The following is a 19541-nucleotide window of genomic DNA, read 5'->3' as shown; positions in this document are numbered from 1 at the left end:
AGTAGCTTGAAATAAACACATTTGTATAGGGAACACTATTTCATGTACCTATCTCCATGGCTCAAATGACTGTACTTTTAAAGCCACCATATCTTAATGTAATGAGACTATTTATAATCTGATGATAAACGCAGGAGATCTGCATGATCATCATTACCTCATTCTTTCAAGAGACCTTTTCTGTTTGCTGGGTCTTTGATGAAATGTGGTTAAGAGTAGCAGGATCTATGTAAGTCTTCTGCTTATTAAGAAAAGTAGGGCATTTCATGGACTCTCACAATGGCACTCCACCAGACTTTACCAAATGCTGCCACTCTGAATGGATTCTTTAAGAGTTAATAAAAAGCACTACCAGCAAAATATGAAATGATTCATCAATCTGGTTTATGCCAGAAGCCAAAAGTCTTAAATAACATTATCAAACCAAAACTCATCCGAAATATGAAAGCTCCCTCTCTCTGTTTAAAAGTCTCACATTTCAATGTCCACTATCTTTTTTTAAGTCACGTTTTGAAAATCATATTCTTATTTTTAAAATCACAAGCAACATCTGATGCTAACCCTAACAGAAGAGTAAGGAAAAGTGAGGACTGGACTAACTAGGGAATTAGAAGACCTGAAATCCAGTCCCACTACTGACCAACTATGTGGCCTAAGTCAAACTAATCATTTAACTTCTCTGGACCTCACTTTGCTTCCATCTTCAAAATGATGGGTTTAGATGTAAAGCTCTGTAAGGTCTCTTCCAGCTTTAAAATGTAATGATTTAGTGAGATTCTTTCAACTTACTTCTGTTCTAAAAACATTAAGTGGCTTCCCAGGACAGCAATCTTCCCTGACTTTATCTTCTGCTTCAGAGGCAAATTTGACTTCTATATGTTCTAGCTAAATAGAGAGGGGAAAAAATGGAAGTCATTAGTATCACTTAATATGATTGAAATTAATCATCACCTCATTTCACCAAATAGCAAAACTAGGTTCTCCACTTGATATGAAATGATCTGTGTAGTTTTATTATTTTCCATATAAACATTAAATGAAATCTATAATCAATTATTTAACACTCATCTTGGATGTCTCATAGTATGTTATTTATATAATCATGTTTACCATCTTCTATATGGAAATCTGACATTTACCTGCTGCCTACAAGAAAACAATAAAGAGGATAAAAGGCTTTCATTCAAATAAATGGAAAAGCTCAAAGTGAAAGTAGCTCAGTCGTGTCCAATTCTTAGCAACCCCATGGACTACAGAGTCCATGGAATTCTCCAGGCCAGAATACTGGAGTGGGTAGCCGTTCCCTTCTCCAGGGGATCTTCCCAACTTAGGGATCGAACCCAGGTCTCCCGCATTGCAGGCACATTCTTTACCAGCTGAGCCACCTGGGAAGCCGAAGAATATGGGAATGAGTGGCCGATTCCTTCTCCACTGGACCTTCCCAAACCAGGAATCAAACCGGGGTCTCCCGCATTGCAGGCAGATTCTTTACCAGCTGAGCTACCAGGGAAGCCCGGAAAAGCTCAATATATGTAGCAAATTGCATATATATATGAATACAAGATGACCCTAAATAAAAAGTATTCCCACTGTCCCAATGAAAATATCCAAGCAGTGTTTTTATTTCCATGAATACATATGAACATTTAGAAATTCATAAAATAGATGTCTACTAATAATTACGCATTTATAATTGTTGTTTCTGTTGTTTAGTGATTAAATCATGTCTGACTCTTTGCAGCCTCTTGGACTGTAGGCTGCCAGGCTCCTATGTCCATGCGATTTCCCAGGCAAGAATACTGGAGTAGGTTGCCATTTCCTTCTCCAGGGGATCTTCCTGACTCAGGGATCGAAACTGTGTCTCCTGTTTAGCAGACAGATTCTTTGGGAAACCCACACACTTATAATTACATGACATAAAATATTTACTTAGAAATGATTGTTTCTTTCATTCCCATATTTCATAAAACAATTTTTTTTGAAATCTAAACCTGTTCTGTTTTTGTGCTTAGTCGTTCAGTTGTGTCAGACTCTTTTGAGACCCCACGGACTTAGCCTGCCAGGCTCCTCTGTCCACGGGGATTCTCCAGGAAGAATACTGGAGTAGGTTGCCATGCCCTCCTCAAGGGGATCTTTCCAAACCAGGGAACGAACCCAGGTCTCCCGCATTGCAGGTGGATTCTTTATCATCTGAGCCACCAGGTTTTCATTATTCTTAGAACCACTTTTTGAGTCCTCTAACACAATTTTCTATAGAAATTATCTTTCCTTCTTCCTAAGCTGAATGAGAGACAGCATTTTTAGAATCTATATATTAAACTGTCCCTGGTGCATGAAGATGGGATGGAGAGAAACTCAAATATGTGAAAGCTACTGGTAATGTTCTGTTTCCTGAGTTGGGCAGTAGATTCAAGGATGTTCATGTATTACTAACTAGGGGGAAAAAAGGGCCAAACATGGACCACTGATGATATATCATGAATCAAGGATTTTAATTAATCCAAATCTGTCAATCTGAGGTCTTAAAGGGAAGTGGGAAAAAGAAGTAATTCAGAGTGTTCCATAATATAAGAGATTTTGAAAGTATATGACTATAAGGTCTCTTCCTCATTTTGAAGAGAAAACTTGGGGATATACAGTTAGTATTTTAGATACAGAATAACTGATAAGTGAAATAAGGTAACAGATGATTTCTTCTTCCCGTAACTCCTGTACTACCCATTCTCTTTCCCCCTACAATATATGTGGCAAGGGTACTAAACATAGAAGATGAAGTTTTTAAAAAGGCTTATTATAAAACAACAGAACTGGATTGTTTACTATAGTCAGTTAGTTATTATAACCCCGGGCCCCTCTTACCTCAAGAGAGTTGGTCAGGTAGACTATGTTCTCCATGAGCACTGCCTGTTCATCAAATTCTAATTGCAAATCCAGAACACGAGGTCCCATCTTCTCCAGATTTTCCTAACAGCCAAAGTGGTTTTGAAAAGCAAAATCACATTAAGAATATGTTGAAAAGAACATATTTCTGCCAAAGCAATCAGTCTCTCAAGTGATAAAATCTTCAAATTTGAACAGTTAGAGGAAAGGCCTTGGACTCATGGTTTCCCTTATCTATGTTTGCTCACTAATGAAATTACTAGCTGAGAGTAATTATAATTTAAAATATGATAAGATTAAGACAGCAAAGAAAAGACTAGAGGACAGGTTTTCAGATTTATAAAAGAAATATGATTTCATCATTGTTTATTTAGCCTGACTTAACAAGCAGATCCAAAGAACTTGCTTTGACAAGGAATCAAACAAGTGTGTTAAAATATTCCTCAGTTAACTAAAAAAAAAAATTAAAAGTTTCTAAGATACCACATCAATAAGACTATTTCAAGGAATAGTAAATTAATAATAACCAGACACAGAGTAGCATGGTTGCATATACAAACATATATAAATAGAGAGCAAATGGGAATTTGCTTTATGACTCAGGGAACTCAAACTGGGGCTCTGTGATAACCTAGAGGGGTGGGAATGGGTGGGAGGCTGGAGGGAGACTTAAGAGGGAGGTATATATGTGCACCTATGGTTGATTCATGTTGATATATGACAGAAATCAAACCAATATTATAAACCAATCATTGATCAATTAAAAATAAATATTAAAAAAAATAATAAGGGTGCCAAAATGAAATAAATAAGTATATAACCAAACAAAAAAATCCCTATAAATTTTAAAATATCTTAAAAACTTGATTTAAATGGGTACTCGGATAATCCTATAACATAAAAAACCATTTCTTAAAAAAAAAAATTCCTTATTCTTAATTTTCTTTAACATTAAATAAAGTATTTGCTGCTCAAGATGCAACCTTTAAGAACTATGCTCAAATGCACAAATATAGCTAACCTGCCTAGAACATGTTTCATTTATTTATATGAAAGTGACCTGACACGATTCTTGATGCTCACTACCTTCATTTATCATCCAAGTTGTTTCTTTTCCCATAGTGCTAGAAAACCATTCTTATTCCCAGATTTATTAAATACTTTTCAAAGTTACAAACCACTAATTTACCTGGCAAGTCATCATTACTGAAAAAATATTTCACTACTTGAAAATTCTAACACTGGTTTTTCAAAAAGCCAACCCTTGAATCTAACATTATTTAAAATCGGTTTTACTGGATTCTGTAAAGCATGTCACCAAAATTTATAGCCTGTGCAATGAACAATATTTTGTTGATTTTGTTGATTTTTTTTTTGATTTTAGTTGATATTTTGTCGATTCCCATATTGACAATGGATCTGACATTGGACCGATGGCACTAGCTGAAAACCAATGAATTATGAGTATATCCACAAACATAACTTGATTAATGTAGGTCAAGCCAAGATTCTCAATTATTTCTGAAACTTCAAATACCATAAGGCTCAGACAGTTGACTATGTGTCCTTAGGAAAGCCTTTTAAATCTCCTAGAAGTAATTTACTCTAATACAGGACAAGCTATGAGTTTTGCTTTCTTATCAGGAAGGCATCTGTAGCCTCCAAGATTCAAGAATTAATCTAAAGCATAATAATCATTACATGCTTAATAGGGCGGAAGACACTGATTAACGTTTTTTTTTAATTTACTGAGCTTACTTTTTGACAAGTAGTATTAAAATGTGTTATATGTATTAACTCATTTACTCCTCACAGCACTCCTAAAAAGTAGATTCTATTAATTTCCTATTTTATAGATGAAAAACCTGTGGCCCAGAGAATTCAAGTGATTTGTCTAAGGCCTCCAAACTAAGAAGTAACAGAAAACAGGACTGGGGCCAAGATCTGTCTGCCCCCAGAGTCTGGGATCTTAAGCAACATTCAGTTTTGTTTCTGTTTTGTCAAGAAATCCAATAGATCAGCTATCTATATGAAGAAAGCTAAGAGTTTAACCCAAAGGTTCTCAATGTGTGTGTGCTTAGTTGCTCAGTCGTGTCTGACTCTCGCGACCTCATATTGTAGCCTGCCAAGTTCCTGTCTATGGGATTCTTCAGGCAAGAATACTGGAGTGGGTTGCCATTTCCTTCTCCAGGGAATCTTCCTGACCCAGGAAGCAAACCCGGGTCTCTTGCATGGCAGGCGGATTCTTTACCAAATGAGCTACAAGGGAAGCCCTCGATGGGGAAGCTGGAATTGGGGAGCAGACAACCAGGAAATAAATGTCTCCAATGTCTGGAGACATTTAAGTGTCATAACTTGAGTTGGGGAGGGAAAAATTCTACTGGCATCCAGTGGGTAGAAGTCAAGACACTGTTAAACATCCTACAGTGCAAAGGAGAACAGCCTTCCAAGAACTATCCAACCTAAAATACAAATAGAGCCATTATTGAGAAACCCTGGTCTAACCGCTATAAACAACATTTATCCTGTTAATAAGTTAAACCTATACAAATGTAGAATCCTGTTTCCAGCAATAGGATCTAGTAAAAAAAACCCTAATGGAAGCCAAAGAATATGCTTTCTCCTCAAACTGAAAAGAAGGGCAGGTAGAACATGTAGAGAATCATTTAGTGCAGTAATTCTAAACCAATTTTTCTTTCACAATACATATTTTAACACACTCAGCAATTTCACAGGTAAAACCCAAATATAATCATTCATTTCCACAACCACTGATTGAAAAGTTATTTTAGCAGATTTCCTGAGAAAGATCTTGCCCAAAGTTTTCCTCTTCCTTCTACTATCCTAGCTAACCATCATTACCCATGTGATCACAGCTGCACAAGATCCACAGCTTACCTTAATCATGGCGACAAATGGCATCACTTTCTTCATATATTTCTTCAATTCTGGCAAACTGCCTAGTTCACCAGCAATGACTTTGTTATCAGGCAATTTTCCACTGTTGTTCTAAAAAAAAGAGTGGGAGAGGAATATGAGGAAAAATATTTTTAAACTAATGTAAGATAGTAGATATGCCTATAAGAAACTGGCCAGAAATGAAACAGTGGCCACCAGCCTGATAGAGAAGAGCAGAAGAGGGGCACACTCCAGCATCATGGGGAAGTGAAAGGTAAATGAATAATACAGAAAAGAGTCTCCTGTTTCCTCTAAATTCAAAGGACACATGTGTTTTAGGACAGAGGAGAAAAGCAAGTGCATCATGCAGAGTATTTAATTTTTCCTTATGTTAATGACACTTTTAGGATCCTAACATTAGTCTTACCTGGTGATAAAATGGTCTATAAAGATCTCATTTGTCTTTAAACTTCTAAAAGCAATTCATTAGTCAAAGCAAAATGAAGATTATACAACTATCATACAAGATATATATAATTTCTGTTTCTGAGCACTCTTCTTATAAACTGTTACCACAAATGTGAAAAAAGAATATAATTTCTTTAAAATAATAAAAATATAATACAATTAAAATAATAATTTCTATCTACCTAAAAGTATTATAAGCACTAATATGCACACCGTCCCAAATGTGCTGCCTAAATTTAAATTCACTCCTACAAACATCAATAGAGGAGTAATAAAGCAAGTGGCCTTTTCAGAGTTTTGGATGACCTGTTTTCTCCTTAATATAAAAGCACTGCACCAAAGCCAAGGGTTGGGAATAAATCTAAAAGAAAAGTAACATATAGTAAGATTTCTAATAATCTATTGACATTCAATTCTAACCTTTACTAGAGTACACAGGAAAAAATATTTTCTCCACTGGCAAAAATGTTGCTTTGAAATACATAAGGAAGAGAAAAGGAGAGGGTGAGACACATTCCTTTTCCCTATGTCACTGAATAAGTGTCATACTAAACATAAGAACACTCCTCTGGATTATAAACTGACACTCTTTGAGTTCTTTAGGATAAAAAAAAATGATAATTTTAAAGGAAGCTGGTCATTCCAAATAATGTCAAAAGATGATGTTGATTCCAAACTATATAATCTAGTTAATGAATATAAGTAAAAGTATAACTGCTAAAAGAACAGTGGTGATGGGTCTTTTTTAATACCTGGGATATTCCATACCATACTGAATTCTTCTGCTGTTTCCTTGAAAATGCTGATAATGAATACATAAACCACTGAGGCACAATTTCATTTTTCTGACTACCAAAGTAGCTTTTACTCTTTTATTTACCATAAGTCAAAAATCTATAAGCAGACTCTAACAGCTACTTTCCTTTTCTATTATACACAATCAAAGGAAGAAATACTTTCCCATAAAATCAGGTTCACACAGATTATCAAAACACTTGCTCTTCTCTTTCCATCAAGTCTTACAAATCTAAAAATTCTCATAAGTATTTCTTGGGCAACTATGAAAAGTAGTGAGACAAAACTGCAATAAAGGTCTAGAAAATCAAAGCTATGGACTTCTCCTTTATATTATCACTTTATGCTTTGGCCATAATCCCTATTTTGTCTCTTTCTCAAGTGCACCTTAATGGTCTCTGTCCACCAATAACTATTTTTTATAACCTAGGCAAAAATTCCACAACATATACTTTGTTTCCATATTTTGAACATGAAAGGAAAAAGGTAGGTAAATTTTTTTCTTTAGGAAAACCTAGAATTAAGTTTAAATATTGAGTTTACTTCAAATATAACTATCATATTTAATAGCAATTTACCTGACAGTCTTAAAAAAAAAAAAAAAAAGAAACACCAAACTCTCCATTTCTACTGGTAGTTATCAAACTGGCCGCTTTCTTTTAAATTACTCAAGCATCAAGCTTCAAATTTTTCAAACATCATAATGTTAAGATTTCATGAATCCCAGTGTTCAAGGCACAATGAAACCAAAAGGCAAACTTAGTTCTTTTGCTTCATAATTTTAACCAATATATGAAAAAGTCCCACATCTCTTATTACATACTACTAGATCCAGTATTTTTGTATGAAAGTTTCAGAAATGAAATAGTTTTTCCCTCAGCATCCATTTAAGAGCCACAAAGGACACTCCACATCTAAAGGTAATTAAACAAAGATGCCGTTCTTCCTTCCCCTAGACATTGCCAACATCCTAAAAACAAAAACAGTATAAGCAGTACACAACACTGCTTGGAGGGGAATGTATACTGAGAGAATTACCTCAAAGTGATTACGTAGAACTGACAGGGTGATGTGTTGCCAAGACGGATAGTTCTTTGCCACATAGATGGTGCAATGTGAAGGCTTTTCAGGGGGCTGCTTGTCAGTCTTCTATAGGGCAGAAGAAAGGGAAAAACATCTACTTATTTTTATATACACCAAAAATGAAATAAACTTCTAGTGTATACCCCTACTCCCTTTAACATTAAAAAAAAATCATATTATAGAACTGCATTAATAATGAAAATAGCCCTATACATTTTAATGAAAGTTGTCTTTATCTTCATCACTATTAGATGTTATTTGACCAATAACTTTTAAGTAATGACTCTTAAAAAAATGACTTCACCTTCCCTTTAGCAGGCATCATATAGTTCTTGAGTCGCAGCCTAAGGTCATGTGCTACTTCCATGAGATATTGTGAGGAACGTATCAAGCTTTCATCCACAGGACCTGCCAGAGGCCATGAAGCAGTCATAATTGAGTCAGGCTTGAAAAAAAACAAAAAAAAAGGTTCACTGAGATTAGACAACACAACTATTTTATGATTCTTGGTTACAGTTTCATACCAAGGCTACCATCTGTAACTGTGTGCTCAAAGTTCAAACCTGACTACACAGAACACACTTTCAGCCCCTGATCTAATGTTCCCTAGAATTCAAGCTGTGAAGTCTGACTCTACATCCTTAATTAGCATCCATTTATACAAGCATATTAATACCCACACACATATGCTCACTTTCAAAGAAAATTATGTAATGTTAATTTGCCTAAATTTAATCATTATTATATAAATTACACACACTCTCAGTTTTTACCCTATTAATACATCTAGTACTGAAAGTATGGCTATTTGGAATATATTTCATGAACATGTTTTTGCATTGTTCACACAGTGAAAAATACAGAAGAGCTTGGCTAATAAGGCTGGAAAGGAGTTATTAAACCAACCAATCTGTTTATCTGCAAGCCTGGGAGAAATAATTAAATTTACCTTCACAGTAAGAATGCTAATATAATATCCCTGAATATGCAGCCCTATATATGCCAGGAATTTTATATAAAAGAATATTTATGCAAATATATACTTCTACCTTTGTTTATAAGCAGTTCATAACAGTTATACATATCTTTCAATATTTTCACCTTTTAAAACAAACAGCTAGAAAAACATTATTAGTTATACATATATTAAAATATATATTTGAATGTATTCAAATGTATTATAATATTTCCTAATAAGAAGGTGATAAACAACACACATAAAGTAAAATATACATAGTGTGTATATAAAGACTCATACATGATGTTTCTATCTAAAAAGGAGACAGCTTCAATTTAAGCTGCTGTAATAATTATGAGATGATGAACCCAACATCATATTTAACAGTACTCATTTTCAGTCTTTTTCTTGTAAGTAACATTATTTAATGAGACAAAAATCAAAACCACACAGAACATCTTAAATGCATAACACTACCTTTCCTAGGAGTGTCCAGATGTGCTCACACAAATGCGGGCAGAATGGAGCCAAGAGAAGCGTCTGAACTTCAATAAACCGGAACACGAGGTCTCGGTGCATCCCTTCTATGGCCAATTCACGGTACTTATCTTTTGCGGCCTACAAAATTTGGCATTATTTATCATTTCTCTCCCCCTACTTCTTTGAAATAAAATTAAAGGAAAAAAATTCAGTATCTCTATTTTAATGCATTTTTAAGTACTTAGTCTTTAAAAATTTCATAATTTCTGGAAAGGTTTTGCTTCAAGATTCTGAAAATAAATGTGTATCAATCCTTAGGTCCATAACAATAAATTGTTTAAATCTGTACATCTTTGATGACCTTTGCTATTAAACATTTTTTAAGCACTTCTTAGCCATTTAGGATTCTTTAGAGGGACTGTTTGTTCACATCCTTTGGTTATTTTTCTTTGGATATCTGTATTTTTTTTTTTTTTTGATGTGTCAAAAATCCTAAAATACAAACTGTAAGTAATTTTCCAATTGACTGTATTTTTAAGATGATTTCAGTTGTGATTTTCTTACCTGTGTTGCCAAATTCATCAGTATTTTTGATTGTTCCGTTCTTTTGTTTTTATGATTACGAAATCTCTTAATTACAAGATCAAATAAATGTTTGATTAACCTCGTTTTTCAGTAAAAAAAAAAAAATTATCAATCCTAACAAAAGAATATTGCACTTTTATATTACTAATTCTCAAAAGAAATATCTGAAAAAGACATTTTGTAATGGACATAAAAATTGAACAATTTAAACTGGGTACTAAGGTGAATGCTCTAAGTAACATATATTAAGTACTAAAAAGCCTATAAAGATGATACACTGATATGCTCAGCACTTATCCTTATTTAACCACATTTCTGAAAACCAAATTACATAAATCCCAATGTGATATTCTACAAAACTGAGAAAAGCTACGTTTCTACTTTAACCACTTGGACTGTCAAACTTGAGGATATACTGACACCTTGTGGAAAATCTCAGAAAACATTTGCTTTCAAACTTAACAGCAATTAGTTTACAATTAGGCCTTTGTTTTTTTTAATCAATTTTAAAATGCTTTTCTGGAAAACATGACTAATTTTCAGATTTAACCTCAATTAACTCACACCTCAACTAGGAACAGAATTATTTATATTAAGGAATTATTTATATAAAGGAACATAATAGAAAAAGTATCCAAGAAAACTACTTAAAATCATAATTTATTGAAGACTTTACAAGTTTTCACTCTCCATTTAAAAGATGAGTCATTATGCTATAGCAGGAGAAAAAAAAGAAATGTATAATATTTACATTAACTATTTTATGCTATGAAAATTAACAGCTTACCTGAAACTCAAAAAAACCTGTTTTCAAAGCTTCTTTAAACATCATCTTTTCATAGTTTTGATCTGTCTTTATAATTCCTGCATTGATTTCACTACAGAGTATGGAAAAAAGGTAATTGAGTTTAAAGGCAAGTGTATATAGGTATAAAAAAAACTTCCACATATATTAGCAATACGTGAACCGTGAACTTCCTGATGTTCAAGCTGGTTTTAGAAAAGGCAGAGGAACCAGAGATCAAGTTGCCAACATCCGCTAGATCATCGAAAAAGGAAGAGAGTTCCAGAAAAACATCTATTTCTGCTTTATTGACTATGCCAAAGCCTTTGACTGTGTGGATCACAATAAACTGTGGAAAATTCTGAAAGAGATGGGAATACCAGACCAGAAGCAACAGTTAGAACTGGACATGACACAACAGACTGGTTCCAAATAGGAAAAGGAGTACGTCAAGACTGTATATTGTCACCCTGCTTATTTAACTTATATGCAGAGGACATCATGAGAAAAGCTGGGCTGGAAGAAGCACAAGCTGGAATCAAGCTTGCTGGGAGAAATATCAATCACCTCAGATATGCAGATGACACCACCCTTATGGCAGAAAGTGAAGAAGAACTAAAGAGCCTCTTGATGAAAGTGAGTGAAAAAATTGGTAAAACAACATTCAGAAAATTAAGATCATAGCATCTGATCCCACCACTTCATGGCAAATAGACGGGAAAAAAATTGAAACAATGAGAGACTTTATTTTTGTGAGCTCCAAGATCACTGCAGATGGTGACTGCAGCCATGAAATCAAAAGACGCTTGCTCCTTGGAAGACAAGTTATGACCAACCTAGACAGTATATTAAAAAGCAGAGATATTACTTTGCCAACAAAGGTCCCGTTTAGTCAAGGCTACGATTTTTCCAGTAGTCATGTATGGATGTGAGAGTTGGACTGTAAAGAAAGCTGAGCGCCAAAGAATTGATGCTTTTGAACTGTGGTGTTGGAGAAGACTCTTGAGAGTCCCTTGGACTGCAAGGAGATCCAACCAGTCCATCCTAAAGGAAATCAGTCCTGAATAAATATTAGAAGGACTGATGTTGAAGCTGAAACTCCAATACTTTGGCCACCTGATGCCAAGAACTGACTCCTTGGAAAAGTCCCTGATGCTGGGAAAGACTGAAGGCAGGAGGAGAAGGGGACAACAGAGGATGAGATGGTTGGATGGCATCACCAACTCAATGCACATGAGTTTGAGTAAACTCCAGGAGCTGGTGATGGATAGGGAGGCCTGGCGTGCTGCAGTCTATGGGGTCGCAGAGTCAGACACGACTGAGCGACTGAACTGAACTGAGGGTTTCCCTGGTGGTCTAGTGGCTAAGACTGTATACTCCCAATGCAGGGGGCTCGGGTTCGGTCCCTAGTCAGGGAACAAGATCCCACATGCTGCAACTAAGAGTTCGCATGCTGCAACTGTTAATAAAAAACCCTACAATTAAAGATCCCACATGCCGCAACTAAGACCTGACGCTGCCAAAGAAAGAAGGAAAGAAAGAAGGCTAATAATATTTTTATTATATAAAATTGCTATAAGGCAAAATCAGATAATGGATCCAAAGTACTTAGCATAGTTCCCAGCACAAGTAAGCTTTCAATGAAGAGTTGCTATTATTAACATCTAAATTTATTTTAAGAGTTAAAAAAAAAAGAAAATTTAAAAATACACCAGGACTAAGCAAGTCTTTAAAGTAAAAGTGGTTGGGGACTATAGATTACCTGGCAAAAACTTTATCATTGAAGGTATTGGCAGGACCACTTCTTAGGCTATCCCAGTTGGCAACCATTTCTTTCACCCATTCCACCCAGGTGTATAGGCGGAGAATACCTGCATCTGCCATGGCTTCCACAAAGTTAGCATCTTCAACAGTGTCACCAGCATCAGCTAGAGCCAAGCGCATTCCTTGAAGAAGAAGAAAAAAAATTAATCGATAATTTAAAAATGTAGTTACTGAATATAAACTATGTGTCCAGGTGGGTACACTGCCAAGCCCACATATAAATTAAGAAACAGCAAGTGCTTTAAACCACTGCATGGATCAACAGCAAAAATAAAGATCACCAAAAGCAGAATCCATAATGATGTTGTTAAAATATTTGAATTTTCTATATTGATTTGCATACACTCAGCATCAATATGCGTTTCTTCTCAGGCATGTTGTGCTAATGAGATAAAGTGATCTTTAATGAGGCAGAGGGAAAAATGATAAACTTGGGAAAGATATCCCTGTCAACATCTCAGCCTCATTTAAAGGCAGCAAAATATTATGATTATTTTAATGCATAAGAAAATAGAGTGGTGCCTTGTGTGCAAAAATACATATTTTCTTACTTCTAAAAGCAGATTCTTCTAGGTTTCTTACTAACAAGATACAATTTTTAAAACAAAATCTTCCATCCTAAAATATTTTTTAAAAAAACAAAAACAACCCACCCATCTCTAAGAGTCTAATCAATTAAATTATAGAACATCCTTGCAATGGAAGACTATACTGCTATAAAAGAGGAAACTTTAACTCAACTAGAGACTTAATTCAAAATTTCACCAGCCTTTTCTCTAATATCCTTTTTCTGTTCTAGGATTCAATCCAGAATCCCACCTTGCATTTGATCGTTTTATTTCCCTGGTCTCTTCAAATCGTGACCATTTCTCAGTCTGTCCTGGACCTTGACTACTGATGGGTAGTCAGGAATCTAACAGAATTTCCCCCAACTTGGGTTTGTCTGATGTTTTTGCATGATTAGATGGAGATTATGAACCTCTGGCAAGAATATCACAAGAGTGGTGCTGTATGTCTTCTCAGTGCATCATTATCAGGGAGGTACATGATATTGATATGATTTACTATTGCTATTGCAAACCCTCCTCATGTGGTCAGGTAGTGTCTGCCAAGTCTCTCCACTGTAAAGTTACTGTTTTTCCCTTTGTGATAAAGAAGTATCTTGGGATAGACACTCTGAGAATATGCAAATAACCTTTTTTTTTTTTTTCCTAAACTTTCATCCATTGATTTTGGCAACCACTGATGGATCTTGTTGTAATCTCAGATATGCAGATGACACCACCCTTATGGCAGAAAGCGAAGAATTAAAGAGCCTCTTGATGCAAGTGAAAGAGGAGAGTGAAAAAGTTGGCTTAAACCTCAACACTCAGAAAACTAAGATCATGGCATCAAGTCCCATCACTTTATGGCAAATAGATAGGAAAACAATGGAAACAGTGATAGACTATTTCTGTGGGCTCCAAAATCACTGCAGATGGTGACTGCAGCCATGAAATTAAAGAATACTCCTTGGAAGAAAAGTTATGACCAACCTAGACAGCATACTGGAGAAGGAAATGGCAACCCACTCCAGTACTCTTGCCTGGAAAATCCCATGGATGGAGGAGCCTGGTAGGTTGCAGTCCATGGGGTCACAAAGAGTCAGACACAACTGAACAACTTCACTCTCACTTTTCACTTTCATGCACTGGAGACAGAAATGGCAACCCACTCTAGTGTTCTTGCCTGGAGAATCCCGAGGACAGAGGAGCCTGGGGGGCTGCTGTCTATGAGGTTGCACAGAGTCGGACACAACTGAAGTGACTTAGCAGCAGCAGCAGACAGCATATTAAAAAGCAGAGACATTACTTTGCCAACAAAGGTCCGTCTAGTCAAAGCTACGGTTTTTCTAGTAGTCATGTATGGATGTGAGAGTTGGACAGTAAAGAAAGCTGAGAGCTGAAGAATTGATTCTTTTGAACTGTGGTGTTGGAGAAGACCCTTGAGAGTCCCTTGGACTGCAAGGAGATCAAACCAGTCCATCCTAAAGTAAATCAGTCCTGAATATTCACTGGAAGGACTGATGCTGAAGCTGAAACTCTACTTTGGCCACCTGATGCAAAGAAATGACTCATTTGAAAAGACTCTGATACTGGGAAAGACTGATGACGGGAGGAAAAGGGGATGACAGGGGATGAGATGGTTGAATGGCGTCACCAACTAGATGGACATGAGTCTGAATAGGCTCCGGGAGTTGGTGATGGACAAGGAAGCCTGGTGTGCTGCAGTCCATGAGGTCGCAAAGAGTTGGACGCGACTGAACTGAACTGAACTGATGGATCTTGTCTGTGACAATATTACTATGATGTTTCTCTAATGATGATTTTATATTTCACTCAATTCTTCCACATTTATTACTTGGAATTCTTCTGAAAAGAAGAACAGTCCCCACTCCCCGACTTACTTATTCAATTATTACAATATATCCCTAAGGGTTCATGAATATTTAATTTATGCAAGAGGTTATAATTCAGTACTATATTATTTACTTTGTCTCTTAAAAAGTTCTTGCTTGGGCAATTGGGAGCCCCTTCAAGCTGGCTCCTGTGCCCTTTGAAACTGTCCCCATCCTTTCTGAAACATTTTCTCATTTTCTGGCATCATAAAATATTCCATGCTCATTTTGTATTTTCCCTACTCCAGACCTCAAATCAATCCCTGCTCCTAGGACCCTAGTTCCTTTTACTAGAGAATGGTATTTAGAAACCAAGATCTGAATGCCAGGTGTTTCACCGTTAACAAGTGTTTCAGTATCCATAGGCTCTCAGCAAAACTAGGAAATAAATGCATGTATACTAACCCACACATAAATCTATGTTTATTTTTGTTTATTTTTAAAATATTTATGTTATTTGGCTGCACTGGGTCTTAAGTTTCAGCATGCGGGAACTTCAATCTCCACTGCGGCATGTAAGATCCAATTCCCTGACCAGGGATTAAACTGGAGTCCCCTCCATTGGAAGCAGAAAGTCTTAGCCACTGGACTACCAGGGAAGTCCATATGTTTATTTTTATGTCTGTCTGCATAAAAAATAAAAGCCATGAGTTTACGCTGATACTGCCAATTCCAATCCAACACCAGGGAGTTCATTTGAGCATTTCCTCTTAACTCATTTATAGCTTCTGACACTGAGCTCTCACCTACAATATTTGTTCAATCCCAGTAAATATATAAAAGTTCCAGAACTGCTAATATACACTTCTTTAAAAAAAAAAAAACTAACTACTATTGTATAGAGTTCTTTTTGTCTTACTATGTTGTCAAAATACTGTTTTTCTAAGTAACTTAGGTTAGTTAGTTCCTCCCCATCCCTTTCAGTACAGTCTCAAACTGTGGTAGCCTTGATCAACAAAAAGAAGTACCATGATGACCAAAGGCTACATAAGGAAAGACTGGCTCCTTCAGGTTAGAGAATGCATTTTTTCCCTTGACAAAGTAATGATTAAATGAAATAGCAATGAAGTCAGGGGAAACATGTTTTTCAAAAAAATGAAAGCTTCTAGGTTCAGCTCATCTATATGTATATCAAATATGGAGGAAATACTTTGAAAAAGCTTCCTATATGTTTAACGTCTCTACAAACCAACTATTTAATTTTAGAAATAGCATGAAATTGGGTTTCCAGGTGGCACTACTGGTAAAGAGCCCACCTGCCAATGCAGGAGACATAAAAGATGTGAGCTCAGTCCCTGAGTTGGGAAGATCCCCTGGCAGAGGGCATGGCAATCCACTCCAGTAATCTTGCCTAGAGAACTCCACTGACAGAGGAGCCTAGTGGTTACAATCCATAGGGTCACCAAGAGTTGAACATGACTGAAGCAACTTACCCCAGCATGAAATTAGGAACAAATCAGGTAGCACTAACAGTGAGTTTCTTTTGAAAGAAGACTCTAATAATCTTAGCTTAAATTTATTTCTAAACAGATACTAGCAATTCTTATATTTTAAAAATTATGTCGCTTGTACACAAAGAAAACATGAATATTTTAAAGTACTGGTAAAAGCTAAAGAGAAAAGCAATGAAACTGAAACAAGAACGCTAACTGCCTTCTGCAGTCTGAGGAGAACAGGGGACACTAAGCAGCAGCAAGGACAAAAACCTATACTCACCATCGGCTGAGTATTTATCAACAGCTTGGGACAAAGTGAGGAAGTTGCCTGTGGATTTTGACATCTGAAAAAGAAAGTCAATAAGGCTTTAGTAAGAGTATATTTAAATAAAATAAACCAGATCAGCCACGTCAAATTAAATGAGCAGGCTACAACTAGATAAAGATAAAAAGGATTAGAAACATGCAAAGGAAAAGACAGCTTACACTTATTTTACAGAGGAGAAAACTAAAATCCAGTCAACACAATGACTTGCCTGAGTAACTAATCTAGTCAGTGACAAAGCCAGGACAACATCTCCTGTGTGACACTCAGTCCATGGCTCTTTCCATTAACTGACACTGTTGCTTGGGAATTGGTTTAGACATGTGGAATGATTACACTATAACTATGGAACACTTCAGCTGGTTGTAAGAGCTTTATAACAATTAGAGTCATTCAGAAATGAATGGACAAGCTCATTAGGTCAAAATTAGGACTTTAGGAAACTTCTTGTCATTAGGGTCACAATAGTTGCTTACTCAAGTTGTGCTCTGCCTGAGGGCAGCACAAGTAAGTAGGCATTGTGCACAGCCCAGCAATCTTTACTGTTTAAAAAACTGCTATGCTTGCTAACTTTGCTAATACCAAAGAGAAGTGGCCATTCTATCAAGTTTCTACTACAGAGCAGTAAAATCTTGTAATAAAATGAGTATGAAACTTAAGTGAAGTGTTAGTCGCTCAGTCATGTCCGACTCTTTGCGACCCTATGGCTCCTCTGTCCATGGAATTCTCCAGGCAAGAATACTGGAGTGGGTAGCCATTCCCTTCTGCAGCAGATCTTCCTGATCCAGGGATTGAATCTGGGATGTCCTGAATTGCAAGCAGATTCTTTACTGTCTGAGCCACCAGGAAAACCCTCTACCAGGGACATACAGTGTATACATAACACAACAATGTGGAGACCAAAGGAAACATCATGTTATATTAATAGCAGGATTTATATTTGTACTCTCATATACACACATGCACACATATATATATGTAAATATATATACAGTTCCACTTTGACCTACAAAGAAAAAATGAGTTCAACAATCAAAAGTCCTTGCTGATTAAACAAAATCTATAAAGTAGCTATTTTTAAGCCTAATGTACAAGTTATCTTAAATGAACTTTTTCATTCCCTGTTAGGGCACTGGTTAAAAAAATATCTCATTTTGCAATTCATATCATCTGCTATTTGTTTAAATCTATAACTATTTTCATTATGATACAGCAATGAATATTCTTTGATCATTAATATTCCATCAGATATAGCAAGATTCAATGGTTGGAACAGGTCCAACTTGTTAGAATTGTTATTAATGAGAAATAAATAACATTGCAATTTAATTTTTTTGTTTAGTTGAGGAAGCGTGCCCCTTTCTCATGTACACAAAGGCATTATAGGGGCAAAAAAGGGCTTGTCAAGAGGTTGGTATAACTCCTGTTGAGGATACTGAATAATCAGATACTTATGAAGCATTAAAAAAATCATATATATTAATATAAGTACTATCATTATACTACTATGATACTACTAGTATAACTGTAGTATCATTACTAGCAATAGGGGAAGTTGCAGTAGTATAGGGAGAGAGATACTGTCTAGAAAGAAGCATTAAATAACACTTAAGAATCCTACAGGCTCCAAAATTCTATTATTCTAATTTAGTGGCTAGTCACAGTAAAAAAACAAAACCACCAAATTATTTTCTCAACTTAATGAGAAAGATATTGTACGTTCACAAAGCTAAAATCTTCATATTTCCTGTCCCTTTCTCTGTCTCTCTTCTCTGGTAACAATTTGTCACTCTGCCACTCTAAGACAATTATTATATAGGAAAGTTTTCCTCAACCCACCTCTCAATTAATACTATCTACTCCACTCACTCAATTTTAAAGATAAATCTTTAATTTACATTGGTAGTACTGAAACTTTTAAATGCAAGATTTTTAACTCTCTGATTTTCATATTCTTTATTTCTTTAAGAAAGTACAACATCCTAAATCTGAAAAACATTTCTGCAGAATTCTAACGTTTCAAGAGGTAATAAGCATTACCTTCTCAGAGTTGAGGAGGAGATGTCCATTCGCTCTCACAGCTACAGGCCATTTATCACTTGACAGGTAAATGTTTAAAGACAGAAAATAAAATTTAAAGATTATGGTTTAGCCTTAAAAACTTGAGATAAATGCTAACAGTCATAAACATTTCTTAAGGCAAATGTGCAAGGATATTTATTGAGTCCTGTTTATAACAGGAAACAAATGAAAACAAGTATCCATTAGTAAAAGGACTGGTTTATAAATTATGGTGCAGGCATACGATGAAATACTATGAACTATCTTAAAAATACAGGTTGGGCTATATATATAGATATAAAAAGATCTTTGTTGTTTAGTCACTAAGCTGTGTCTGACTCTTTTGCAACCCCATGGACTGCAGCCCGTCAGGGTCCTCTGTCCATGGGATTTCCCAGGCAGGAATACTGAAGTGGGTTGCTATTTTCTTCTCCAGGGGATCTTCCCGACCCAGGGATTGAACCCACATCTCCTGCATTGCAGGTGGATTCTTTCCCACTGTGCCGCCAGGGATAGATCATCTTCCA

The 19541-nt window shown here is 35.8% G+C and overlaps 1 protein-coding gene across 1 annotated transcript in view; it reads right to left on the bottom strand.

Annotated features, from left to right (window-relative positions):
- LARS1 (leucyl-tRNA synthetase 1) overlaps nucleotides 1–19541 on the bottom strand; it is a 63564-nt gene that overhangs the window by 6634 nt on the left and 37389 nt on the right. The window contains exons 21-30 of the mRNA XM_040239798.1: nucleotides 18994–19051; nucleotides 16909–16972; nucleotides 12694–12877; nucleotides 10935–11025; nucleotides 9560–9700; nucleotides 8429–8569; nucleotides 8080–8190; nucleotides 5779–5889; nucleotides 2860–2964; nucleotides 790–885 (exon numbers count right to left, since the gene is read on the bottom strand). Of these exons, the coding sequence (XP_040095732.1) occupies nucleotides 790–885; nucleotides 2860–2964; nucleotides 5779–5889; nucleotides 8080–8190; nucleotides 8429–8569; nucleotides 9560–9700; nucleotides 10935–11025; nucleotides 12694–12877; nucleotides 16909–16972; nucleotides 18994–19051 (1102 nt within the window). The remainder of the gene's footprint in view (nucleotides 1–789; nucleotides 886–2859; nucleotides 2965–5778; nucleotides 5890–8079; nucleotides 8191–8428; nucleotides 8570–9559; nucleotides 9701–10934; nucleotides 11026–12693; nucleotides 12878–16908; nucleotides 16973–18993; nucleotides 19052–19541) is intronic.

The sequence above is a fragment of the Oryx dammah genome, unplaced genomic scaffold (genome assembly GCF_014754425.2).
Source record: "Oryx dammah isolate SB20612 unplaced genomic scaffold, SCBI_Odam_1.1 HiC_scaffold_5, whole genome shotgun sequence".
In the NCBI taxonomy this organism is placed as follows: Eukaryota; Metazoa; Chordata; class Mammalia; order Artiodactyla; family Bovidae; genus Oryx; species Oryx dammah.
The sequence above is the reverse complement of the archived record's forward strand: the minus strand, read 5'-3'. Positions and strand labels throughout refer to the sequence as shown.